Genomic DNA, 25,955 nt, shown 5'->3' with positions numbered 1-25,955 from the left:
CATTTATTACCGAACCTATTATCAAGTACACACTGCTCGATCTTGTATCCATAGACAATCACACAAGTGAACTTGTTATCGTATTTTCTCGATCTCGTATCGATAGACAATCACACGTTGCGTGAAAAAAATTACTGTAGTGTCTCGACTCTGTCCATAGACAATCACATTCGGAAGAGGACTTATTAAAAACAGGCACCCAATATTCCGTTCGTCAATCTGTATGGACTAAAGTCCAATATAATTCCGATACCACCAACTTAAAAGTGAGTCTGAATCAAGAAAGATATCAAAGAGCTTTATCTCTTTCTTAATACAATCAGTAAATCAACTAGATATAAATCCATGAGACTGATTGTTATGAAAATAACTCGGATGGTACCAAAGACGAATGACCGAGTGTCAATCAAGTCCTATCCAACAAACAAGGTCGGATTTATAAACTATGATTGAATTACATACAACCTGTGATATTTCAATTATATAAACAAATATAATACGGAAAAGAAATAACACATACACCAGAAATTTTGTTGACAAGGAAACCGCAAATGCAGAAAAACCCCGGGACCTAGTCCAGATTTGAACACCACACTATATTAAGCCGCTATAGACTCTAGCCTACTACAAGTTAACTTCGGACTGGAATATAGTTGATTCCTAACCAAGTATCACGCCGATTAAGGTACAGTCGCATTCTTTACGCCTCCTGGATCCCAACCGGAATCTGCGAACGTGATTCCCTTAGATGATCTCATCCAAAACTAAGAGTTGCTATGACCCAAATTCGAAGACTTATCAACAAATCTATCTCCCATAGATAAGTCTATTCTGGTTGTTTTTTCCGTCTTAAGATAAAGATTAAGGTGTATAGGAAACTCAATTAATAATCCGGTCTTATACTCCCGAGGAGCAGCCTAGAAATATTAGTCACCTCACAATAACCTAACTGATTAACAGAAAAAGTTATTGCGGAATCACAAGAGTCTGAGATGAAGAACTGTTATCATTAATTTTTATATCTTAATTATCGGAGATAAATCTCAAGAAAAACTTAGAGAAGATTAAACTCAACACTATAGAAAAAGTAAGATCAGAGTACACAACAACAGAGAAAATAGTTGGATTTGGCTTCACAAATCCCAAATAAAGTCTTCAAGTTGTTAACCTAATAATGGTTTTGGAAAACCTAGGTTAATGGAGAATCGCCTCTAGTTTGAAACTAGGACACGTGAGAGTGTCGGGATTAGGTTTCTCAGATCCTAGAATTCTCCCTTATATAATCTTTCAAATCAGGGTTTCTTACAATCAAAGCTAAGATAGCCATAAGAACAATTTTGACTTAGCCGTATTCATCTAACACTTCTAGATCAAATATGATGATCAATCAATCATGCTAGATAATCAAATGAATCTAATTGTGTCTCAAATAGAGTTGTTCAATTGTACAACGTCTCACATAAATATTCATGAACAAATTGAAACGAAATAGGTTTGATTCGTGATTGTACAAAGTACTTATACAAGAATCAATTCATGAACATTAAGCCACGGTTTGCAAAGTTAATTTGCATTCCTTAAATAATAAATGTTTTAGTTCATGAGTATGAGAATCATACGTTACCTATTTTAGAAGTTAACCACTGTGTTCAAAAACTGGGTACGCAAACAGTAGCTCCGGACCTTGGCCTAGTCAAGTCGTTCGCAAACCCGGTTCGCGAACAACCGCTCCGGACCCAACTCAGATAAATCCGTTCGCATACTTGGTACGCAAACAAGAGTTTCGTACCTTCTCATGTAAATACGTTTGCATACTAGGTACACAAACAAGAGTTCCGGACTTGAATCATCAAAATATAGTTCGCATACTGGGTATGCATCCCGTGTTGTATCCAGACATGGATAATCGTTCTAAACTTTTATTTCAATCATTGAAACATACTTAGAAGAAGACAATGGTAATCTCACACATACCATTAGCTTCAAGTAATTTTCAAGTGATCTAATGATCAATGCGAAACTTCCCGAGCTAACATCAAATGACTGTCTCACACAAATCATAGAAGATGTTTAAGATAATTTTCACATGATCATATTTTGACTTAATATTTAGTTTCCAATAAATAAATTGTTTCCAACTAAACCCGACAAGAATACGATGAACATAGCTAAAGCAAAAAGCTTCCAACACGTATTTCGAGAAATAGACAAGCGAGATAAATCAACTCGAAATACACAAGTACGTTAACTCCGTAATACTTGATAGTGATCATATAGATTTTTGGTTATTACCGAACCTATTATCAAGTACACACTTCTCGATCTTGTATCCATAGTCAATCACATAAGTAATCTTGTTGTCGTATTGTCTCAATCTCGTATCCATAGACAATCACGCAAAGTGTGAACCTAATTGTCGTATTGTATCGACTCTGTACGTAGATGATCACATTCGGAATATGACTTATTAAAAACGCGGGGGTATAACAACCACACCCAATATTTTTTTCGACAATCTGTATGGACTAAACTCCAATATAATTCCGAGAGCACCAACTTAAAAGTGAGACTCAATCAAGAAAGATACCAAAGAGCTTTATCTCTTTATTAATACAATCAGTAAATCAACTAGATAGAAATCCATGAGGTTGATTGTTATGTGAATAACTCGGATGGTAGCAAAGACCAATGACCGAGTGTCAATCAAGTCCTATCCAACAAACAAGGTCGGATTTATCAACTATGATTGAACTACACACATCCTGTGATATTTTAATTATATAAACAAATATAACGCGGAAAAGAAATAACACAGACACCAGAAATTTTGTTTAAAAGGAAACCGCAAATGCAGAAAAACCCCAGGACCTAGTCCAGATTTGAACGCCATAGTATATTAAGCCGCTACAGCCTCTAGGCTACTACAAGTTAACTTCGGACTGGAATATAGTTGATCCCTAACCAAGTCTCACACCGATTAAGGTACAGTCGCGTTCCTTACGCCTCTTGAATACCATCAAGACTCTGTGCACGTGATTCCCTTAGCTGATCTCACCCGCAATTAAGAGTTGCTACGACCCAAAGTCGAAGACTTATAAACAAACATGTCTCCCACAAATAAGTCTATTTTGGTTGTTATTTCCGTCTTAAGATAAAGATCAAGGTGTACAGGAAACTCAATTAATAATCCGGTCTTATACTCCCGAAGAGCAGCCTAGAAATATTAGTCACCTCACAATAACCTAACTGATTAACAGAAGAAGTTATTGCGGAATCACAGGAGTCTGAGACGAAGAACTGTTGTGATTACTTTTTATATTTACCTATCGGAGATAAATCTCGAGAAAAACTTAGAGAATATTAAACTCAACATGATAGGAAAAGTAATATCAGAATATGCTAATTCAGAGAAAATAGTTGGATTTGGCTTCACAAATCCCAAATGAAGTCTTCAAGTTTTTAACCTGATAATGGTTTTGGAAAACCTAGGCTAATGGAGAATCGACTCTAGTTTGCAACTAGGACAAACGAGAGTGTCGACATTACGTTTCCCAAAAGCTAGAGTTCTCCCTTATATAGTCTTTCAAATTAGGTTTGCTTACAATCAAATCTAAGATAGCTTAGTAACAAAGTAATTGATATTCACCATTAGATGAAATCCTAATTTAAGATTCAAGCTAAGTCTGCTTAGAAATTAAGTAATCAATCTCTACTTTTAGATGGTATTAGCTTGATACACACAAATGAAATATACTTATTTCTAGATATGGATGAGTCGTATCTAAATGTGTATGACCGTTGACTCAATAATAGTTAACCAAAGTTAGCCATATGAACACTTATAGTTTAGCCATATTCATCTGACACTTCTAGATCAAATATGATGATCAATCAATCATGATAGATAATCAAATGAGTCTAAATGTATTTCAAGAGAATTGTTCAAATGTTCATCATCTCATAGAAATATATTTAAACCATTTTAAACTTATTCAGTTTGGTTTGTAATTGTATAAAGTACTTATACAAGAATCAATTCATGAAAATAATGCCATGGTTTGCAAAACAAGTTCGCACATCTTATTTCATTAAAGTTTCAAGGACTTTAGTTCGCAAACGAACCTGAGCTCATGAGTATGAATGTCATACTTACCGATTTTAGAACCTAACCATTGTGTTCGTAAACAGAGTACGCTAACCACAGTTCCGGACTTAGCCTAGTCTGGCCGTTCGCAAACAGAGTACACAAACCATAGCTCCGGAACTTTGGCATTTAAACTCACTCGCAAACACAATTCGCAAACAATAGTTCCGGACCTGAACTAGCATTCACAGTTTGTATACTAGGTACGCATACTGTGCTATATCCAGACGTTGGTAGTAGTTCTAAAACTCACATTTAATCATTGAAACATCCTTAGAAGACAACAACGGTAATCTTACACATACCACTAGCTTCAAGTAATTTTCAAGTGATTAATCAATCAATACAAAACTTCCTAAGTTAACATCAAATCATTGTCTCACACAAATCATGTAAGATGTTCAAGGTAATTTTCACATGATCATCTTGACTTAATATTTAGTTTCCAATAAATAAATTGTCTACAAGTAAACTCGTCAAGTAGATGATGAGGTTTAGCTAAAGCTAAAAAGCTTCCAACACGTATTTTGAGAAATATATAAACGAGATAAACTCGGCTCGAAATGTCAAATGTGTATAATGTAAAACTCTATATAGCTATATGACTTAGTCTCTTTAGAAGATAAAACAGAATAGACTTCTGAGTGATAGATAAGTTTTAGTCTCCACATACCTTTTATCGATGAAGTTCCTCCAAGATATTCAGTAGATATTCTTCTTCAATTGGTGAATGCCGTGAAGCCTAATGCTCAACTATGCACTTCTATCCTAATCCGATACATAGCTATAAGTAGACTAGAAGTCAAGTATATAGTTTTGATCAACTAAACTTGACAAACAAGCTTGAGATAGCAACGCTTGCGAGTTCGACCGAGAAGTGCTCTAACACTTATAGGTTGATAAATAAAAGATTGTGGTGTATTTGGGTACCTTCGTCTTTTCGGCTAGCAATCTCGATATCTTGCAGTGTCTCTATCCATCATACATGTGCACTAGTGCATGAGTTGGGGAAACAAAAAACACCAAGTAACTATAACATGAATGCTTTAGCAATTTCAGTGTCAGCTATAGGGTTATTTTGGTAAAATGGTTGACTACAAATGCCTTTAAACCGAATCTAGGAATTCCCCAATTGTTTACTCTCATATGCCTCAGATTACATAATGTATTAGCTGAAGTCCATCTTCATATTAGTCATTTACCAACCTACCTTCTTAATAAAATGAAACATCACCTCCCATACTGATAAGCACGTAAGTTCTATATTTTATACCCATATTTATATTAGCTAGGACTCAATACTTTAGCTAACAACACTATTTTAGTGCTTTTGTAGAAAGTACAAGCAAATTCAATCATCCGGAAAATAAACGTCTAAATAAGGAGCTTAAATGACATTTGCGGCAAATTCACCGAAGTGTCTCATGGGACCAGAATGAAGGGGAGCTTAACTAAATTTAGCTTTCGAGTTTGTCACGCCAGTTTTCCTGGATACATCATTTCAGAAGGCCAGAAGACAAGTCAGTTCAGTGGGCATGGGGTTTAACTTGTTTTCCCACTTGCCAAACAGTGAGAGTTCATGAAAAGAGAAAGACGTGGCATCACTAAAAGTGGAGATGCATGCACAAATATATTGGCTCGATTTGTTTGGTTTTGAGCTGCTAATGATAGCCGAGAGGTTCAGAGAATGGAAAGAAGTGTGTGGCCGGTTTCTGTTCTTGGGAACTTGTTAGTATAAGTGGTGATGGGGAAAGAACGGAGAATAGAGCCAGTTGCAATAAGAGGTGATGTCAGGTGGTCGGATCTTGGTAATGGGTCCGTTGTTGATTGGCTCGAGTTCATTCTCTCGAGTTCGTTACAACAACAACGATGGTAGAAGCTCTCGGCAATCAGATGTAGGCAGTGATGATAGTTTGGCTCGAGTGTGAAGTTGGGTCCTGGTGTTGGCTGGTTTTATTATCCAGGAAAGAGGTGCAGACCCTCAGTCCCTGGGTTATGTAGGAAATGATCTTGGTTAGGAGGTGGTTGTATTACAGACCCTCAGTCCCACGACGTGAATTGCTGTGGTTCGAACAAGAGAAGGAAGCGATCACTGTTGCTGCAATCTTACAAGGGATTTTCATGCAGCAGATGGATTGAGTGTCAACAACATTAGTGGTGCCGGTCGTTCGCAGAAAAGAAGGATTCGTTTGAGAGAAATTAGGTGATGGGGATCGACGGACAAATGATGGAACAGTGGTATTGGACTGGGCCTAATGGGTAGTTTTTGCTAGGTCTTTTATTCGCAGCAACACATATAAAAACGAACAGAAGCAGATTCATGAGGAGGCCGGTTTTGGAGTTGCGGCTGCAGAGCCCAAACCAGAGAAGAGAAAGAGAGGCCGACGGCCAGAGAAGAAGAGCGCTGTGACGGTGAGAGTTTTGAAGCATACAAAACAAGGAGAGAAGAAGAGGATCGATTTCCAGTGACGATGGTGATACGGTTTAATTATCTCTTTTTTGTTATTATTTTTGATAGGTTTTGAGAAACCCACAGTTATGTTTTGCTAGACATTTGTAACTAAGGTTTAATGGATGAAATCACATTGGGTATTAGGCTATTTTTATTTGAATTGATTGATTGAGCGAAAGACCATTATGAATTGAATATGATTAATTCTTAATATTGTTTATCGATTTATCGAAATATGAGTTGTTGCTTCACCGGTTTTGTAGAACCTTTGTGCATAATTGTTAGGATAACAAATATATTTGTCTCATTGTCTGATATTTCATGCTTGGGTTAATTCCTTTGATGGGATATGCTTAAAATAGCCAGGTATTATTTGAGAACCTAAAATTTAGTTTCGTATTATTTTCTCGCTAACGCAATTGATGGTGCATGCTTTGGTTTAGTCTTTTGATGTGCCATGCTTAGGGTGTTCCAGTGATATTTGCGACTCTAATACATATAATAGGTGATGTCGATAGAACAGACGATAAGCAATTATTCATGAGTTATGTTTCATTTCAGTAATTGAATAAAAATAGTGGTGGATACAATAAACCTTGGTTACTGATTCTCCCAGTGCACTTATTTTATTTGTCTAGTTTAATTTTATTATTTCCTTTTCAATTCTAAAAATCCAAAAAAAATATTGGTTCTGATTATAGATATTGATTATCGTTATTTCCACCGCTCCCTGTGGGTTCGACTCGTACTTGCCTCTGTCTACTAGTTAGACACCGTGCGGTTGCAGTTATCACATATAGGTATCTCCGAAGTCCTATCAATTTTTGGCGCCGCTGCCGTGGAGCGACTATGGAATATTGTAATTAGTATTTCTGATTTTGTAATTATTGTTAGGTTTTTATTTTTATTTTTGTAGAATATTTTTATTTTATTTTAGGATTTCTTTCTCCTTTTGACTTGTTTTGTGTTGTAGAACTTTATTTCAGGTACTTTTTGAGGATGATGACTCCTTCTCAGGAGACTTCATCTAAGATGACGCTTGGAGAATATATGCATCGAAGTTCACATTATCAGGAGACGTCATCTGAGATGACGCTTGGTGAGTATATGCATGGGTCACGACATAAGGAAGTTTTTTCTCCACATATGTTAAGTGAAGAATCACCTAAAGCAATATATGAGAAGTATTACAAACATACACTGCCTAGTTTGGAACAAATGTTAAGATTTCTAGCATGCCAAGAGTTATATGCAGATGATGATTTAGAGGAACCTGTTTATACAGAAGATACTATTATTGAGTCTAACGACTTAGAGACAGTAGACGTTCATAATGAGGTACCTTCTAGTCATTTGAATTGTGAGATTCCTATAGGTCACTTGGCTGTAGATGATAATGAGTCGCTTACTCATGATATTGTTGCTCCATTGAGCTCCTATTTTCCTGACCCATCTTATGATTTCCTGATTGCTGATATGAATGTTGAGGCGATTGGTATTGGTCAGGTAACTGCTGATTTTGAACCAATCTCTGTTTGTTTATCCCACTTTGCAGATTCTGATGATCCTATGCTTATTGACATTGTCAATGCATTGTGCCCTCCAATGTTTAATCAAGGTAACTCAACAACGGAAGTTATTTCCGCGGACTTAGAACCAGATTTAGGAGTTACTGATTTTGATAAACTTGAACCATTAGATACAGGTTTAAACTATTGTGCTGAGTTTGATAATTCTTTGCCCTTTCACATTGTCAATATATTGCTTCATATGATTTCTGGTGAAGATAATATGTCGATTGAATGTATTTCAGCTGATTTAGAACCTGATTTAGAGTGTGCTTCTCGAATAGAAACTAATATACATTCTATGTTTGTTTTCCATGTGAGTGATTTATTAATCTCGACCAAGGACTGTTTTCTATTGGGAATGGATTTACATATCTTTTTGGAGGATTATAGTGTTTGCAGGTTCATATTCACAGCTGACTTGATTTGTTGGGTTGATCCACAACTTTTCAGACTTTATATATATGCTTTGCTGCTTACTTTGGTGCAACCTCACCTTGTTTGAGGTTTTTTATGTGCGCAAACATGGAAACAAAGATTATGCTTCATGGGAATCAACCTATCAGATTTGTTTTCTTTCCTCTATCTTTTATTTGTTTGCTTGAATTTTCCATCTTAATTTTTACGTTGGATGACTCAATTACATTGAGGACAATGTAATATTTAAGTGTGGGGGAGTGGCATTTTCGCTAGGCTTTTAAAAAAAAAATAAAAAAAAATGCATATTACGACCAGATGTGTAGCGGGTCTAAAAGAATTAAAAAAAAATGATCAGTTGTTTAGCGGGTCTTTAAAAAAAAAGATTATCGTTATGATTTTTTAGGGTTATGACCAGCTGTGTAGCGGGTCTTGTGTATGGTATTTCAAATTTTCATTTTGTGACCAGCTGTGTAGCGAGTCTAACTCTTGCTTATGATATGACTAGCTATGTAGCGGGTCAATTCCTTGTTTTGTTCGAGGACTAGCAAAATATAAATGTGGGTTGTTGATAAGCACGTAAGTGCTACATTTTCTACCCATATTTATATTAGTTAGGACTCAATACTTTAGCTAAAAATACTATTTTAGTGTTTTTGTAGAAAGTACAAGTAAATTCAATCATCCGGAAAATAAACGTCTAAATAAGGAGCTTAAATGGCATTTGCGGCAAATTCACCCAAGTGTCTCATGGGACCAGAATAGGGGAGCTTAACTAAATTTAGCTTTCGAGTTCGTCAGGCCAGTTTTCCTGGCTACATCATTTCAGAAGACTAGAAGACAAGTCAGTTCAGTGGGCATGGGGTTTAACTTATTTGCCCACTTGCCAAACAGTGTGAATTCATGAAAAGAGAAAGACGTGGCATCAATAAAAGTGGAGATGCATGCACCGATATATTGGCTCGATTTGTTTGGTTTTGAGCTGCTAATGATAACCGAGAGGTTCAGAGAATGGAAAGAAGTGTGTGGCCGGTTTCTGTTCTTGGGAACTTGTCAGTATAAGTGGTGCTGGGGAAAGAACGGAGAATAGAGCCAGTTGCAATAAGAGGTGACGTCAGGTGGTCGGATCTTGGCAATGGGTCCGTTGTTGGTTGGCTCGAGTTCATTCTCTCGAGTTCGTTACAACAACAACGATGGTAGCAGCTCTCGGCAATCAGGTGTAGGCAGTGATGATAGTTTGGCTCGAGTGTGAAGTTGGGTCCTGGTGTCGGCTGGTGTTATTATCCAGGAAGGAAGTGCAGAATGGGTTATGTAGGAAATGATCTTGGTTAGGAGGTGGTTGTATTGCAGACCCTCAGTCCCACGACGTGAATTGCTGTCGTTCGAACAAGGGAAGGAAGCGATCACTGTTGCTGCACTCTTACAACGGATTTTCATGCAGCAAATGGATTGAGTGTCAGCAACATTAGTGGTGTCGGTTGTTCGCAGAAAAGAAGGATTCGTTTGAGAGGAATTAGGTGCTGGGGATCGACGGACAGATGATGGAACGGTGGTATTAGACTGGGCCTAATGGGTAGTTTTTGCTAGGTCTTTTCTTGGCAGCAACACATATAAAAATGAACAGAAGCAGATTCATGAGGAGGCCGGTTTTGGAGTTGCGGCTACAGAGCCGAAACCAGAGAAGAGAAAGAGAGGCCGAAGGCCAGAGAAGAAGAGCACTGTGACGGTGAGAGTTTTGAAGCAGACAAAACAAGGAGAGAAGAAGAGGATCGTTTGCCAGTGACGAAGGAGATACGGTTTAATTATCTTTCTCTTATTATTATTTTTGATGGGTTTTGAGAAACCCACAGTTATGTTTTGCTAGATATTTGTGACTAGAGTTTATTGGATGAAATCATATTGGGTATTAGGCTATTTTTATTTGAATTGATTGATTGAGCGAAAGACCATTATGTATTGAATATGATTAATTCTTAATATTGTTTATCGATTTATCGAAATATGAGTTGTTGCTTCACCGGTTTTGTAGAACCTTTATTCATAATTGTTAGGATAACAAATATATTTGTCTCATTGTCTGATATTTCATACTTGGGTTAATTCCTTTGATGGGATATGCTTAAAATATCTAGGTATTATTTGAGAACCTAAAATTTAGTTTCGTATTATTTTCTCGCTAACGCAATTTGATGGTGCATGCTTTGGTTTAGTCTTTTGATGTGCCATGCTTAGGGTGTTCCAGTGATATTTGCGACTCTAATACATATAATTGGTGATGTCGATAGAACAGACGATAAGCAATTATTCAGGAGTTATGTTTCATTTCAGTAATTGAATAAAAATAGTGGTGGATACGATAAACCATGGTTACTGATTCTCCCAGTGCACTTATTTTATTTGTCTAGTTTAATTTTATTATTTCCAAAACCCAAAAAAAAAAAATTGTTTCTGATTATAGATATTGATTATCGTTATTTCCACCGCTTCCTGTGGGCTCAACCCGTACTTGCCTTTGTCTACTAGTTAGACACCGTGCGATTGCGGTTACCACATATAGGTATCTCCGAAATCCTATCACATACCACAAGGTATCCCAAGTATAGGACGAGCAAATCTAATAGTGTTATCATGTGAAAACATTAACATTCTTAATTTCGTTAACATTTTCCTGTTGATCGCATATAAACTGTAAATTAAAATATTTAACGTCTCTATTGCGAAGTCTTCAAAACATTTTAAACCATCTTCATCTAAATGAGAACTAAGATGATAATGAACTTTGTACATAAAATTGTGAGGGTTAAGAGTCACTTCGTGAAAGACAACATCACATATGTCATCCCACATTATCCAACCCAGATCATTAGAGAATACAACCATTTATCCTTTGCATTAGTGTAGTTGGTAGAGAACCAACTGGTAACCCATTCAGATACGCTTACACAATGACTTCTGACCGAATCAATATTGATATTAATGCCCCTCTAGACTGCTCTAGCATGTCTGGATTCAAATAATAGATGCTCAATGGTTTCCTCACGATATCCAAATGTATCATAGTGAGTTTCCATACTAGTATTATCAATAGTCAATCTGCATGTAGTAGTATTTAATTTGAGTATGCATGTCCAGGAAAATAATTCGATTCGAAGAGCAGTATTGCAGCTCCAAAAAGATTTCCATACCGAAGACTGTATAACTCTCCCATTAACTTGAACTTCTCCATTACACATTGTAAGCATCTTTTAGGTGCTTTTAACTGAAAATTTCCTATCTCTAGCAGGCATCCACTTCATAACATTTTCTTTAGTAGCACTATATATAAGCTTTGAATTCTGGTCCATATATCAGCATCAAACAATTGGTTCAGGAATGAATAACTCTGAAATTTGTTGATAAAATCTGGAAAGGTCAAGGAATCAAGGGACAATATGCAAATGGAGCACAAAATCCATAAACAGGGGAATGCATGGTTCTTCGTCAATCCTTGTTATGGGCAAAAGAAAAGTGCTAACAAAAGCCCATGTAGAAGCTGATGCAAAATTAGTTTATACAATCGATTACTGAAAACTCTCTGCTCATTCAATAGGAAATCAGAATATTTTGAAGGAACTCAAACATTTAAGTTCCAATTTTAGTTATTGCATTTTTTCTTTCGTTAGTCGAGATGATAATCAGATTGCTGACTCCATAGCCAAGTTTTTGAAAGAGACGGCTACATCAATAGAATGCCATGATAATTTTTTTCCAGCCATATATAGTTTCTTGGCAAGAGACCAAAATTATCTTTCATGCTGATTAATAAAAAATTCGTTCACTAACTTATGACTTATGGGATTAACAACTACTTTATCTCTGGTATCAATACACACTCTTAGCGGTAAAAATTGAATCGAGTAGCTGAGTCTCTATCGGACAATTAGTCGAGTCTTTATAGATTTTTCTCATCAAATTCATCACTAAGTACTTAACAAATCCATAGTGGCTCAAGGGTTCAAGGGCATAACTCAATGGTATCTCATCAACTCCAGTAAGGAAAAAGTCAGGGATTCGATCTCCTATCGTAAATGTTTATATTTAAGTAAAGGTTTGTATTTAACTTAGTTGTATAGCCTAAAAATTAAGATTTGGGTAGGGACCAAGGTCCGCTATAGCCTAGAAATTAGGATTTGGGTAGGGACCAGGGTCCGGCTATAGCCTAGCAAGAAATAAAAGAAAAAAACAACGGTTAGCTAGCTCAGCTGCTCATTCCCATTCCTCAAAAGTGATACGCTCCGGAGGTCCCAGGTTCAAGTCTCCGATGTCGTAACATTGCCGAAATTGACATGAAAGATAGAAATTAGCTCGCCCCCTTGCGACATAATCAATCCCTATCCGCTTCGGCAGGCTCGCTGATAAACTAGCACGACAACCTGTTCAACTAATGTAATAGCATGTTATTGGAGCTTAGATTGTTAGGCTTCCAACTAGTTCCCGTAATCATACTCTTTATCCAATAATTAAAAAAAAAATGAAAAAAAAAATCCATTGTGGCCCAAGATCAGCAAATTCATGGGTTTGCCAATTCTTATGTTTTACCTCTACCTTGAGTACATGTTTAGATTCCCTAACGGCTTAACAACCACTGTATAAATTTCCGTTTTTTGTTTACCCAAATTGGTCTTGGTTTTGTTCGTTACTTGAAGGTTCTTTTTCTTCTGTTCCAAACATAGAATCTTACAAAATTTCCACTTCTCATTTGCTCTTAAAAATCTCGGTGAAAGAAAAACTTCTGGTTTCGAAGAAGAAAATGCAGAAATAATGTCTCCCCTAATAATAAGAACTAATTTCAGTACATCCTTCTTCTTCTCTCCCCATTCTTTAACAAGAAATCGACACTCTTTATCTCTAAATCTTGTTTTAATGAAACCCATTGGTTCGTTAGGGTTTGGAAATACTCTTCTTTTGCTCAACGGAGGTAATGGTGCTAACTCTAGGTCTGTTCTCTACAAGGTTAAGTGCAAGGGTTTGGAAAGAAACGATGATGATACGAATTTAGAGAAAGAAATTTTAGAATTTATGAGAAATTCTAAGAATCCAAATGTGTTTCCTACTAAGAAAGATTTGATTGAAAGTGGGAGAAATGATTTAGTTGAAGCTATCGAAAAACAAAGGGGTTGGCTTTCTTTAGGTTGGGATTTGGATAATCAAGAAAATGAAGAAGTTTCAACACAAGACAATGAAGAAGATTTTAGTGACGGGGTTTTGGAAAATGATTGTAGAATGTTTCAACAAAGATTTGATAGAGGTGAAGAGAATGATTCTTTGAGTGGGATTGATGAAGTTGGTACTTCTGGAAGAGCAATGTGAGTAATTTTTTAATTCGTTTCTTTGTTTTTGGAACAATGTTAGGGTTTGGTCACTTACTCTTGTATATTGATAAATGTATTTCTTGTTTGAGTAGGCAAATGGAAGTAGAGAATGAGTCTGGAATTGAAGGTATTTTGAGTAGATTGGACAGAGAACGGGTTTTGGCTTATGGGATTGGTACTGGTCATGTCAAGAACAATGGCCGTAAACAAAGCATCTCAAATGGTAAGTTGGAATTTACTTGATTTTATGATTATTGTTCTTGATTTGTTGTTTTCGTGGAATTTGTTGTAATTTGAATGTAATATAATATTATTATTATGGTCCTATTTGCTTTTCAATTCTTGAAATAGTTGATTAGAGAATTAGAATATATCCTTGTTTTTTGATAAAATTCAATTGCTTTAAGCTATATGCTCTTTAAATTTAACCTATAGGGTGCATATATGCAATTCCTGGTCTGTTGGTTGATAGTACAGTAGAACACTAACTTTTTCGAATGGATGCAGTAGCACACTAAGCGCTAATATGAATCAACTCTTATAAATTCATATGTGTTTTACCATTTCCGAGATGTTCTGTGTTCAGGTTTTCCATGTAATAGTGAAAGTTATATTTAGACTGCAACTGCCATGTTCCTTCGGCTTTTCTGTATTTGTCTTCTTTAGGTGTCTAGCTTACCTCATCAGAACTTCTTGATTAAAGGGTTATTTTAGTAGGCTGACTAAGTCTTGTCGAGGATAAACTTAATGCAACCATATTCGCGGCTAATGTTCTGAGGCCAAGCACTATGGGCTCTCAATTCTCTTGGCTTGACTATAATATAGCCAAGCCAAGAGCCACCAAAAACCCATCCCCTATGGGGGAATAACATCCCTTGGCTTAGTTTGATGGAAACTGCCAATAGCGAAGAGAATTGAGAGATGTTAGTGTTTGGCCTAAGATATCAATAGATATTAGTGTTAGAGTTGCCGTGTACGATTATTATTTGGTTTTTGCTGTTCTTTTCCTTGTAACATTCTTCTAGTTAATCCAGACTGGGACTAAGATACTTCTCTGATAATTGAGCCCAACAGGTTCTGGTCATGATAGAGAAAGCAGATCAACGCCACTGAACTCTTCGAATGGCATACTTGATGACTCCAAGGACACAGATTCTCGGAGAGGGTCCTTCACCAATCATGATAGCATGCGCACCTCACTTCAATCAGACATGAGACCCCGGGGTGCCCAAACGAGGGGTCTTTCAGAAATTGTAACGGAAGGTATCCATTTTATGCTGGGATTTCTATTTAATTTTTTTTGTATTAACTCTTGTGACTGCTAACCTCTTATTCTGTTTACATGTCGCAGCTGCTGAAGGCAGAGAACATTTTCCTAGTGATGATGTTATGGTAACGAGAAACATAAGGCCCACAGACTATGGAAGTAAAGATTTCGATGAAAAGCAAATCCGTTCTCGTCTTCAGCACCTTGAGTTAGAGCTTTCTTCTGCACTGAGCGTGCTAAGTTCAAGAACTGAACTAGCTGATATAGTTTCACATGAGGTGAACCATCAATATCCATGTTTACATTTTCATAAGGCTCTGATGGACATATCCATAGTGGTATATATATATTTGTTGTTATAAGTTTCGTAGGAATGAAAAGAATTAAAACATCCGAGCTCAGAGCATTTGTTATAGGAAGCAAAAAGGCAGAGCGGTTATGTCTAAACATTTGAAAGCGTTGTGTTTTCTTATGTAGACTGCTCAAATAATGCATATTGTTCTTCATATTCTCTGTCAGGGTAGCAGGACATTGCCAGAAGAGACGCATGAGCTTTCCGATGCCTGGGAGTTTCAAGAGACAGAAATCATGAGGGCCCGAGATAAACTGCGGTCAACACGTGCAAAACTGGCGGTTTTGGAGGGAAGGATGAGTCTGGCAATCATGTAAGCAGAATTCCGTGACATCTGTATGTCTCTTGCCTTGCATATATGTAGATGTAATTCAATAATATGTTGAACATCCTTTTGCAGTGAAGCACGTAAGATTGTGGAGGTGAAACAGAAAAAGATTGATGAGGCGCGAAAGGCTCTTTTCCATCTCAGGTCTGCCTGCATGGTTTGGCCTAGTTCAGGTTCGGAGGTTCTTTTGACTGGGTCATTTGATGGATGGAGTAGCAAGGTATCTAGTTCTTTTATCCTGGTGTTACGATTTACTTTCGTGTTGTACCCAGCTTCATAGTTTACTCCTTATTTCCCTTTTAATCATGTTATTAACTAGGATCCTTGTTATTTAGGGTAGTCCAGTACATTAATTAGTATACGTTTGGGGTTCCCTTTCTTTCCAAAATAAAGCATTTAGGTTGCTTGTTGTTTGTAAATAAAGCATCAAACTTGTGGCATGTCTTGCAGAGAAAGATGGAAAAGTCGAGTTCGGGTATCTTCTCTTTGTCCCTAAAGCTGTATCCTGGTCGTTATGAGGTAATGCTGATTTCCTTTCGATCATGGATCTTACAGCTTTTCAACATGAATTCACTAGTAAATAAATCTGAAATCTTTGTAATTGCAGTTCAAGTTTATTGTTGACGGTGAGTGGAAGACTGATCCATTGCGACCCATTGTAAACAGTAACGGCCATGAGAATAATCTCCTAATCATCTCTTGAAGACAGATGTATACACACATTAACTAAGAGGAATACAAGAGTAATTTCATCATCAATCCCCACTAACCAGAAGATGAAGCAGATTATAAATGGGACTATCATTCTTTAGACTCTCTATATCTCACAGTCGGACACAGTGAGTACTTGTTAACCAAAATTCATTTTTGTAAAAACATCTATACATAAAGGCATTTTTTTAGTTGATCGAGTTGTAACTTCATTGTACACGGCGAATTGACGCAAGGATAACCTCTTGTTAATTGCTTGTATAAATTCACTTGTTCTCCATAATCCATACAGTATGAGTAACCACTCTTGTACCTCCAGTGTCCAGTCAGTCATATCATCTGACCTGTTCTTGCTTAACACACTCCAAAGTAGCCCATCCTTATCTCTTTGTTAAACATTGTTTAATCAAAATACGAAAAGTATAGATACACCTAAGGAGAATGACCGAGGTGGGTACCGTACGAGGGAGGGGTGGGCTCCAGATCCTTCCTCGTGTCCGTGCGATTCTCCTCGGTACCCATCACGGTGCTTAAATTCGGTGTGTATCAAAGCTCATCAAAATATGGTTTGAATTATTTTTGAAGATACTGTGGGTTCCACCATTTTACTGTTTGAAGAAGTTTGAACAGATAAAAGTGTTGGCTTTTCATGATGGTACATATCATCAAAGAAGAGAGATCTATGATTTTGTACATAAATTAGGCTTGCGGGACCATGAATTACGACCATCAGATGAGATTTCAAACCACAAAAACATAAATTTTCAAAAAAAAAAGATATATATAAAAAAAAAATCAAATTGACACAGTGATCCGGCATTTACTGATGCAGAGAGAAAGTATTCCGTATCTCGAAAAAATATTAACTTTATAATTTTCAAAATTAAATTTGAACAACGGCTATACTTATGTCGTATACTGGTCTGGAAGTCTGACTTCCCACTGCACAACTTTCAACACACACTCTCACTCTCTCTCTCAAGTCTCAAAATCCAAGACAAGCAAATGTGAAGAGAAAACCCAAGATCTTAACAGGATCACACTCAGTGCCCATCTCTCTCCCTCTCTAAAGTCTAAACCATTTGAAGAGATCTCTTTAAGGTTTTTGAGAAATGAGCATGGGGTTTATGTTGATTTGGGTGTTTTCAACAATAACCCTTTTAAGCACTTGTTCTTTAGCTCTCACTGAAGATGGTAAACAAGAAAAAGACCCACTGCTAAATTACTTTCTTTTTCCTTGTTTTCATTTTTTTTTTTTTAATGTTTAACTAAAATCTGTGATTTGTTCAGGTATTACATTGTTGGAGATCAAAAGATCTTTCAATCATACTAAAGGGTTTCTCAATAACTGGAGACCTACGGATGATTCTCCTTGTGGTTGGACTGGTATCTTTTGCAATCATAATGGCAGCAGAGTCAGCTCAATGTATACAATCTCAAAACCCTACCCTTTTTTTTTTTTCAAATTTCATTTTATCTCAATCTCCATTTTTCTGAAGTTTTATGTTTGGGGCTGTTCAGAAGCCTGCCTTACATGCAACTTGGAGGCATCATATCTCCAAGCATTGGAAAGCTCAGCAGTTTGCAAAGATTGTAAGTCCCTGAAAAACCAAAAGACAGTTTTTTTTTTTTTTTTTTTTTTTTGATTTTGTGCTGGATTCAGGATGTAAATTGGTACAATTTGTTTGCAGGGCCCTCCATCAAAATAGCTTGCATGGGTTAATTCCTCCTGAAATTGCTAATTGCAAGGAACTCAGATCAATGTTAGTGTGAATCCAAAATTGGGGCTTACCACATTTGTTTAATTTACTGAAGATTTTCGCTGTATTGTTTATATAATTGTATGCCTTATGTAGGTACTTGAGAGGTAATTACCTTCAAGGAGGCATACCACCAGAATTTGGAAAACTTTCTTACCTCACGATATTGTAAGGATTCGTTTTTTGTCTACTCATCCTTCTTGATTCTATTCAGTTGTTCTAGTGGTTGAATTTTGAATTGAATGCAGAGATTTATCCAGCAATTCGCTCAAGGGAACCATTCCACCTTCTATTGGTTATCTCAGACAATTGCACTTTCTGTAAGTACAAGGTTGTTTAGTTTGCTAATAGTGGTGTGCACTACAATCTGCTATGTACCTAACCGTGTAATGTATCTCAGGAACCTATCGACAAACTTTTTTTCTGGTGCTATTCCGGATGTTGGAGTCCTAAGCACTTTCAGGAAGAACTCGTAAGTTATTATCCTATATACTTTACCTACGAATATAACTATGACGCTATATCATGTCATTTCAAACTCTAGTTGCTGTTAAAATGATACCAACGTTGCAATTTTGGCTCTGATCACCTGTAAATTACATGTGAGAACCTAAAACTCAAGCTATGAACTTATGTTTTCTGCAGTTTTATTGGGAACTTAGATCTCTGTGGCCCTCAGATTATGAAACCATGTCAAGGTTCACTGGGGTTTCCTGCAGTGTTACCACACGGTCCACACGCTGAAAGTGAAGAAGCACCAGGTAAGTTGTAGATTGTATTACTCAGCATCTCAAATAAGATATGCTCTAACTTGTTTTACATTGTATCTCAGTTAAGTGAGCACGCAGTTAACATTATTTGTATCATGTTTTTGTTGCAGCCCCTACTAAACAGTCCTTTCGTTATCTTAAAGGGATCCTTATTGGAGCAATGTCAGCAGTGGGTCTAGCCATTGTTATATTATTTTGTTTCTTTGGTATTCGCTTACTTTCAAAGAAAGAAAGAGCAGCAAAAAGATACAACGAAGTCAAAAAACAAGCAGCAATGAATGAACGTAAGTATCAAATCTTTGATGTGCCTTTTCAAAACCTAATTACCAATCTCTTTATTCACTCAAATCTTCTTTGTGATTTTGGTTGTTTTAGGCACTAAAGTGGTCACATTCCATGGCGATCTTCCATATTCTTCGAGTGATATTGTAGAAAAGCTCGAGTCACTTGATGTTGGGGATGTGCTTGGATCTGGAGGATTTGGTACTGTATACAAGATGGTGATGAATGATCGTACTACATTTGCTGTAAAAAGGATCGATAAATGTCTTGAAGGTTCAGATCAAACTTTTGAGAGAGAGCTTGAGATATTGGCTAGCATTAAACACGTAAACCTTGTCAATTTGCGAGGTTATTGCAAGTATCCTTGTGCCAAGCTTCTGATATATGATTATCTAGCATTGGGCAGTTTAGATCATTTCCTGCATGGTACGCTTATACATCTAGAAATAACGTCTGCCTCTTTTTAGTATCTAAACTCATGGTCCTTATTGATGTATTTTTTCTTATTATAATTCTTTTTTGATTTTAGAAACCTTTCAAGGGAAGCAACCCTTGAACTGGAATACTCGTTTAGGAATAGCTCTTGGCTCTGCTCGAGGACTGGCATACTTACACCATGATTGTTGTCCACGGATTGTTCACCGAGACATCAAATCAAGCAATATCCTCCTTGATCAAAACCTGGAGCCTCATGTTTCTGATTTTGGTCTTGCCCAGCTTTTGGCAGATGAGGACGCCCATGTAACCACTGTAGTTGCAGGCACTTTTGGTTACTTGGCACCAGGTGAGCTCCCTGTTTATTTCTTATTTAGTTGCACTGAATCAAAACTTTTTCAGAGCCCCAATCCCTAATTCATGAGTTATCACTAAAAACTTTCGGACTGAACAATTTAATCTAACCAGACCAATTTAATTACACTTCTCATGATACAGAGTACCTTGAAACTGGTAGAGCTACTGAGAAGTCGGACATTTATAGCTTTGGAGTACTATTGTTGGAACTCATAGCCGGAAAGAGGCCAAATGATTCAGCTTTTGTAAAGAGAGGCTTGAATATTGTGGGCTGGGTAAGCGATTTAGTATCTTCTATCTGTATTTATCCTTTCCATATTTGTTTCATTGTTTCTCATTGTTGGACTATTTTATATTCAGATGAACACTTTAGTGGGAGAGAACCAAATAGAGGATATAGTGGACAGCGAGTGCACTGATGCAGACATAGCTACATTAGAAGCCATTCTTGTCATAGCAGCAAGGTGTACTGATGCAAATCCAGATGATCGCCCCTCAATGAATCAGGTCTTTCAAATGCTTGAGGAGGTCACTTCACCTTGCCCTAGTGAGTTCTATGAGTCTCATTCAGATGAATAAAAATGAAGCTGAACAGAACAAATACACGTCCTCCTCGTCTCCCACCTCCCTATAAAGGCGTTTGATATATTATTATATTATCAAACACTCTCATCCAAGAAAGATAGTGTTACTCTTCCTGTAACTAACTGTGGGAGATTCATTAAGAAGTTTGGGGACCATGTTGCTTGCATGGTTTAAACTTAATCTGATAATGTATATACTTGAGTGTTTTCACCAATAACAGTTCACTTTTGAAAACCTTCCAGTTTTTGTCAGTCTTGGCAAGTTTGAGTTGTGGATTCCATGTCGTCTTGTTTTGGAGATCATCTCCGAGTGCTTTATATAAATTTGTAGTGTGGGTTGTATGAATGGTTTAGAGATGTAATACAGGTAGATTTATGTAATAGCTATGATACGATTTTTCTTTTAACTTTTTTAAAGAAAGATTCACAAGTTGAAGCCAAGGGAAACTCCTATGGAAGTCCATATTATTGTGAGGCCTATTCCTATGCACATGCCAAAACATGAAATTTGACATATATGCACCCATCATGGGTATGCCAAACTATTAAACTCGTATGCTTGTATGCCAGTCAGTCTTGGCATATAGGCATACACGACAGAGTTTCCATCGAGCGATAGAGATTCCATAGCTCGATGGTCTTTTCATCGCCAGCGCTGGTCTTTCCATCGCTCAATAATTTTATATATATATAAATTATTCTTCTCTCGTACTTTTTCATTATTCTAATATATTTTTATATTTAAAGGGTCCCACTCAATATATTATAATACTATAACTTTTATAAATACCCACCTAGGGGTGTAAATAATACCCGAAAATACTCGGCCTACCTGTATCCGTCCGAGCCCGCCTGTACCCGAAGTAGCCCAAAGCCTGTTATGGCCCGTCATGGACCACCCGGCCTGGCCTGGATTAATTTATTGGGCGGTCTCGGGCTTTGCGATTAATTATGATGCCCGGCCTGGTGCCCGGCCTGAAAGCCTTCTATGTGCCATTAATCATTTAATATCCTCTTAAAAGACTTAAAAGTTACAATATTATAATTGTCAATTTTGTGTCAAGAAAAATAAAATATATAATTGCTTTTTTACTTATAATTAACCTTTTCAAAACATTAATGGTAATATATTTTCTTATTAGAAAGTTTATTGTACTCTAATTAATTATTTATTATAGGCTAAAATTAAATATTTGTCAGTGTAATTTAAATATAAAATAATACTGTCACTTATGATATGCGATGTTGGAAAGGAAAGGATATTGTATTTAATACCGTTCATTTGAAAATTTAAACTTAAAAAAAAAAAATCAAAATAGTGGCCTGTCCGGCCCGATCTGGCCTGCCCGTATAAAAAGCGGGCTTTGGGCGGTCTTTGGGTAGCAAATTATCTACTTGTGCCCGGCCTGTCCAGCCTGAAATTGTTTACGGGCTCACAAATATTAAGCCTGGCCTGCCCGGCCTGTCTTAGTTTTTGGGTCGGGCGGCCCGGCCTGCCCGAATTTACACCCGTATACCCACCACATAAACACAAATATATATTTTATTCATTAGGATCCCACTCAATATAATTAAATATATGTTTTTAATCAAATTTGATATATCTATCATAGTGGGAAACTCATTTGCCATGCCACATGGCATGCCAAATAGCATTTTTTTGGCATGTCCATAGGAATAGGCTTGATGATCTACATTTTAAGATCAAAAAGTGCTATTATGGGTGAGTTTATCATGATCCTACCCCTCAAATTTGAGGGTTCCTTCCGGAGGATTTATAAGGTGGATGACCGGATATAGAAGAACTTTTTTCCTTAATTTTTTTCCATCCGGTCACTTAATGAGTGGATTGTTATAAAATAATTATATATGGAGATGAACCACCACTCTACTGATTCATAGTAATTAGACATTTAATACAAGTTCATGAATGTTAATTTTATAACTCTTGTAACTCCCTTATTGTAGGTGTAATTGATGATTTAATGGTATAGTTATTTCTGGAATAAAGCCTATATAAAAGGTCTCTTCCTCCTTTGTAAATACACAACAAATCAACAAAAGGTCTCTCTTCTTCCCCTACTGTATTGCTCTCATATTTGGTCCTTTATCTGTTTGTTTTATGTATCAAAGGTCTTCTTCCTCTTTTGTATCAGCATGCTAGCTCTCCTTAGCGGTAAGATACAAAGATATACTAATTTTTATCTTGCAAACTAACTTTTATTGTTAATTTGTTACTCAATTTTTTTTCTTTCACTTAAAAATTAAGAATCTTTTTTTTTGTCAAGCTGCAGATAACATGATTTATTTTTTTAACTATTTTGAGCATGAAAGTATTGGTACATCATTTTTTATATATATTATTATATTATTTCACATATTAAATTGATAACATATATATTATTATATTTTTTTAACATATATTAAATTGATAACATATTTAACGGAAGAAATCATGAAAGCAGAGCTATGACAGTGGAGGAGGTCTTAATGTTGATTAAACAAAATATTGTGCTTTAGTGTTCTGAGGAAGATGTGTTTGATAATGTTAGTGTAAACCAAATTTTATTTCAGTGGGAGACTGTTCTTCATGTATGATGTTATGAACAGTTCCATCCCTTGTACTCTTTTTTTTCCTTCTTAATATAATCTTTCCTTTTCAAAAAAAAAAACACGATGAAATTCAATTATATAGAATATAGATTAGTGCCCATAATTGCTAATGACCATTCACAATGAATATGTACAAAAAAATACACATACATCTAAGATTTTATTTTTTTGTTGTTTCTTGGAATTTTCATGTTCTCGGACTATGTCGAACATCTCAAAATTGGAATTTGTTGCTCTTACCTTGTCGGGGGAGAATTACTTGTCATAAATTCTTGATGCTAAGATTCATCTCAATGCCATGAATTTGGGAAACATTATCGTTGAAGGAAACGACGAATCCCTGGAGGATCGTTCAAAAGCCATGATTTTCCTTCATCGTCATCTTGACGAGGCATAGAAATCTCAATATTTGACAGTGGAAGATCCATACTCATTGTTGTCTGACTTGAAAGATCGCTATGACCACCAAAAAACCGTGATACTCCCTCGAACTCGACATAAGTGGATGAACTTGCGTTTGCAAGATTTAAGACAGTTAGTGAGTATAATTCTGAATTTTTCAGGATTGTTTCTCTTTAAGATTATGCGGAGAAATCGTTAGTGAATATGATCTTTTGGAAAAGACTTACTCAACTTTTCATGGTTCACATGTTCTCCTGCAACAACAATACCGCGAGCGGAGATTTGAGAAGTACTCACAATTGATTTCTTTTCTTCTTGTGGCTGAGCAAAACAATGAATTATTGATGAGAAATCATCAGTCCCATCCCACTGGTACTGTAGCAACACTTGAAGTGAATTCCAGTTCATCTCGTGGACGTGGGAAGGGCCATTGGCATGGTCCCAAGCGCCACAATAACAAGAAGAATGATGGTCATAATAACGCCAAAAGGGGAAACAACAACAACCTCCCCAAAGATAAGGGGAAAGGAAAGAGTTCACAAAACAAAAGAGACTGGTTGTTTCCGTTGTGGCATGAAAGGACATTGGTCCCGCGTCTGTCGTACTGCCAAGCATCTGGTTGATCTGTGCCAGACATCTTTTAAGACACAAGGAAATAATGTCAAAATGAATTTTGTTAATTTTGAGAATGGGGAGACTACCCACTTTGACATTTCAGATTTCTTCTCCTAGAGAATAACAATCAATCTTGATTACATGGATTGGCACTCCATTTTATTTTCAGTAGGATTTCCCGTTTCCCTAAAGACAATTTTACTATTATTAGCAGTGATTATTGCTAGTTATTATTTGTTATTCTGTAATGTTGTATTTAATTTTTCTGTTTAGTTGAACTTTGCTTTCATGTAGTTTTGCTTCTTAATGAGTTTAAGTTTAATTTTAAGGGATGCTTAAATTTTTCTTGTTTACATTAATTTTTGAATTATGTATTTTTTTGAAGATATGTATATTGCTAAAGGCTTGAGTACTTTTAGTGCAAGTGATAAGGTTACGCGCATTGTAGATAATGCAACAAACACATACAAATCTCCAATATAAGAGATTTTTCTCAAGTCTAAAACTAGCAAATCTAATGTTAGCACCATTTCGGGAAAATTGACGGTTCCGAAAGAGCTGTTATATTATTACCCAATGGTACAAAATTAAATATCCAAGATGACTTATATTCTAGCAAATCCATAAGAAATTTGCTTAGTTTTAAAGATATTCGTCAAAATGGATATCATATTGAGACTATTAACGAAGATAATATTGAATATCTTTGTATAACTTTTACTGTCTCAGGTAAGATATGTGTGTTAGAAAAGCTTTCGTCTTTCGCATCTTGATTATACCATACTAGTATAGCAGAAACACATCTTCCAATATCTGATCCAAAGATTTTTAAACTTTGGCATGACCGTGTTGGTCATCCAGGATCTACGATGATGCACCGGGTTATAGAAAACTCACATGGTCATTCTTTAAGGAATCACACGATTGTTACTCCTCGTGATTTTCCTTGCAATGCATGCTCTCAACGAAATTTAATAATCAGACCATCTCCAACAAAGGTTGGTATTGAGGCACCTAATTTCTTATAAAGAATCCAAGAAGACATATGTGGACCTATCCATCGTCCTTGTGGACCATTTAGATATTTTATAATTTTAATTGATGCGTCAACCCGATGGTCTCATGGTTTCCTAATTTCAAGTCGTACAATAGCTTTTGCAAGGCTAATTGCTTAAATCATACGACTAATGGCACAATTTCTAGATCACCCCATTAATACTATTTCTTGATAATGCTGGTGAATTTACATTTAAAGCATTTGATGATTATTGCTTGTCAATTGGAATTGACGTTGAGCATCCTGTTACTCGCACATATACCCAAAATGGTTAGCAGAATCTTTTATTATACGATTACAAATAAGCACTCGACCATTAAATTTTCGATCTAAATTACCAATTTCTGCTTGGGATCATTCAATTTTACATGCGGCAGCGCTGGCGCGTATCTGACCTACCAGTTATCAAAGCTATTCACCTATGCAACTTGTATTTGGACAACAACCAAATATTTCACATTTAAGAATTTTTTGTTGCGTTATATATGTC

General features: G+C 36.3%; 2 protein-coding genes across 2 annotated transcripts; both read left to right on the top strand.

Moving 5' to 3' along the window:
- The first annotated feature begins 13,265 nt into the window (after positions 1-13,265).
- LOC113274031 (protein PTST homolog 2, chloroplastic-like) lies at positions 13,266-16,870 on the top strand. Its single transcript, XM_026523574.1, has 8 exons — positions 13,266-13,926; positions 14,025-14,155; positions 15,007-15,195; positions 15,284-15,477; positions 15,719-15,864; positions 15,952-16,099; positions 16,330-16,398; positions 16,487-16,870. The coding sequence occupies exons 1-8, from the start codon at positions 13,382-13,384 to the stop codon at positions 16,580-16,582; spliced, it is 1,518 nt and encodes a 505-aa protein (XP_026379359.1). The 5' UTR covers positions 13,266-13,381; the 3' UTR covers positions 16,583-16,870.
- A 559-nt stretch (positions 16,871-17,429) lies between these two features.
- LOC113276030 (LRR receptor-like serine/threonine-protein kinase FEI 1) lies at positions 17,430-21,180 on the top strand. Its single transcript, XM_026525623.1, has 13 exons — positions 17,430-17,784; positions 17,881-18,016; positions 18,112-18,183; positions 18,282-18,353; positions 18,447-18,518; positions 18,599-18,670; positions 18,751-18,822; positions 18,996-19,111; positions 19,231-19,404; positions 19,496-19,828; positions 19,932-20,186; positions 20,336-20,469; positions 20,555-21,180. Exons 1-13 carry the CDS (start codon positions 17,703-17,705, stop codon positions 20,771-20,773), a joined length of 1,809 nt encoding a protein of 602 aa, XP_026381408.1. The 5' UTR covers positions 17,430-17,702; the 3' UTR covers positions 20,774-21,180.
- The last annotated feature ends 4,775 nt before the right edge of the window (positions 21,181-25,955 follow it).

The sequence above is a fragment of the Papaver somniferum genome, chromosome 4, assembly GCF_003573695.1.
Source record: "Papaver somniferum cultivar HN1 chromosome 4, ASM357369v1, whole genome shotgun sequence".
In the NCBI taxonomy this organism is placed as follows: domain Eukaryota; kingdom Viridiplantae; phylum Streptophyta; class Magnoliopsida; order Ranunculales; family Papaveraceae; genus Papaver; species Papaver somniferum.
The sequence above is the reverse complement of the archived record's forward strand: the minus strand, read 5'-3'. Positions and strand labels throughout refer to the sequence as shown.

Excerpts from the sequence above, each read along its gene's own strand:
- LOC113274031 (XM_026523574.1), top strand. The coding sequence starts at position 13,382 with ATGTCTCCCCTAATAATAAGAACTAATTTCAGTACATCCTTCTTCTTC. Across the intron at positions 15,478-15,718 it reads CTGATATAGTTTCACATGAG|GGTAGCAGGACATTGCCAGA; the intron begins GTGAACCATCAA and ends ATTCTCTGTCAG. Across the intron at positions 16,399-16,486 it reads TGTATCCTGGTCGTTATGAG|TTCAAGTTTATTGTTGACGG; the intron begins GTAATGCTGATT and ends TTGTAATTGCAG.
- LOC113276030 (XM_026525623.1), top strand. The coding sequence starts at position 17,703 with ATGAGCATGGGGTTTATGTTGATTTGGGTGTTTTCAACAATAACCCTT. Across the intron at positions 17,785-17,880 it reads TTTAGCTCTCACTGAAGATG|GTATTACATTGTTGGAGATC; the intron begins GTAAACAAGAAA and ends TGATTTGTTCAG. Across the intron at positions 18,184-18,281 it reads CTCAGCAGTTTGCAAAGATT|GGCCCTCCATCAAAATAGCT; the intron begins GTAAGTCCCTGA and ends ATTTGTTTGCAG.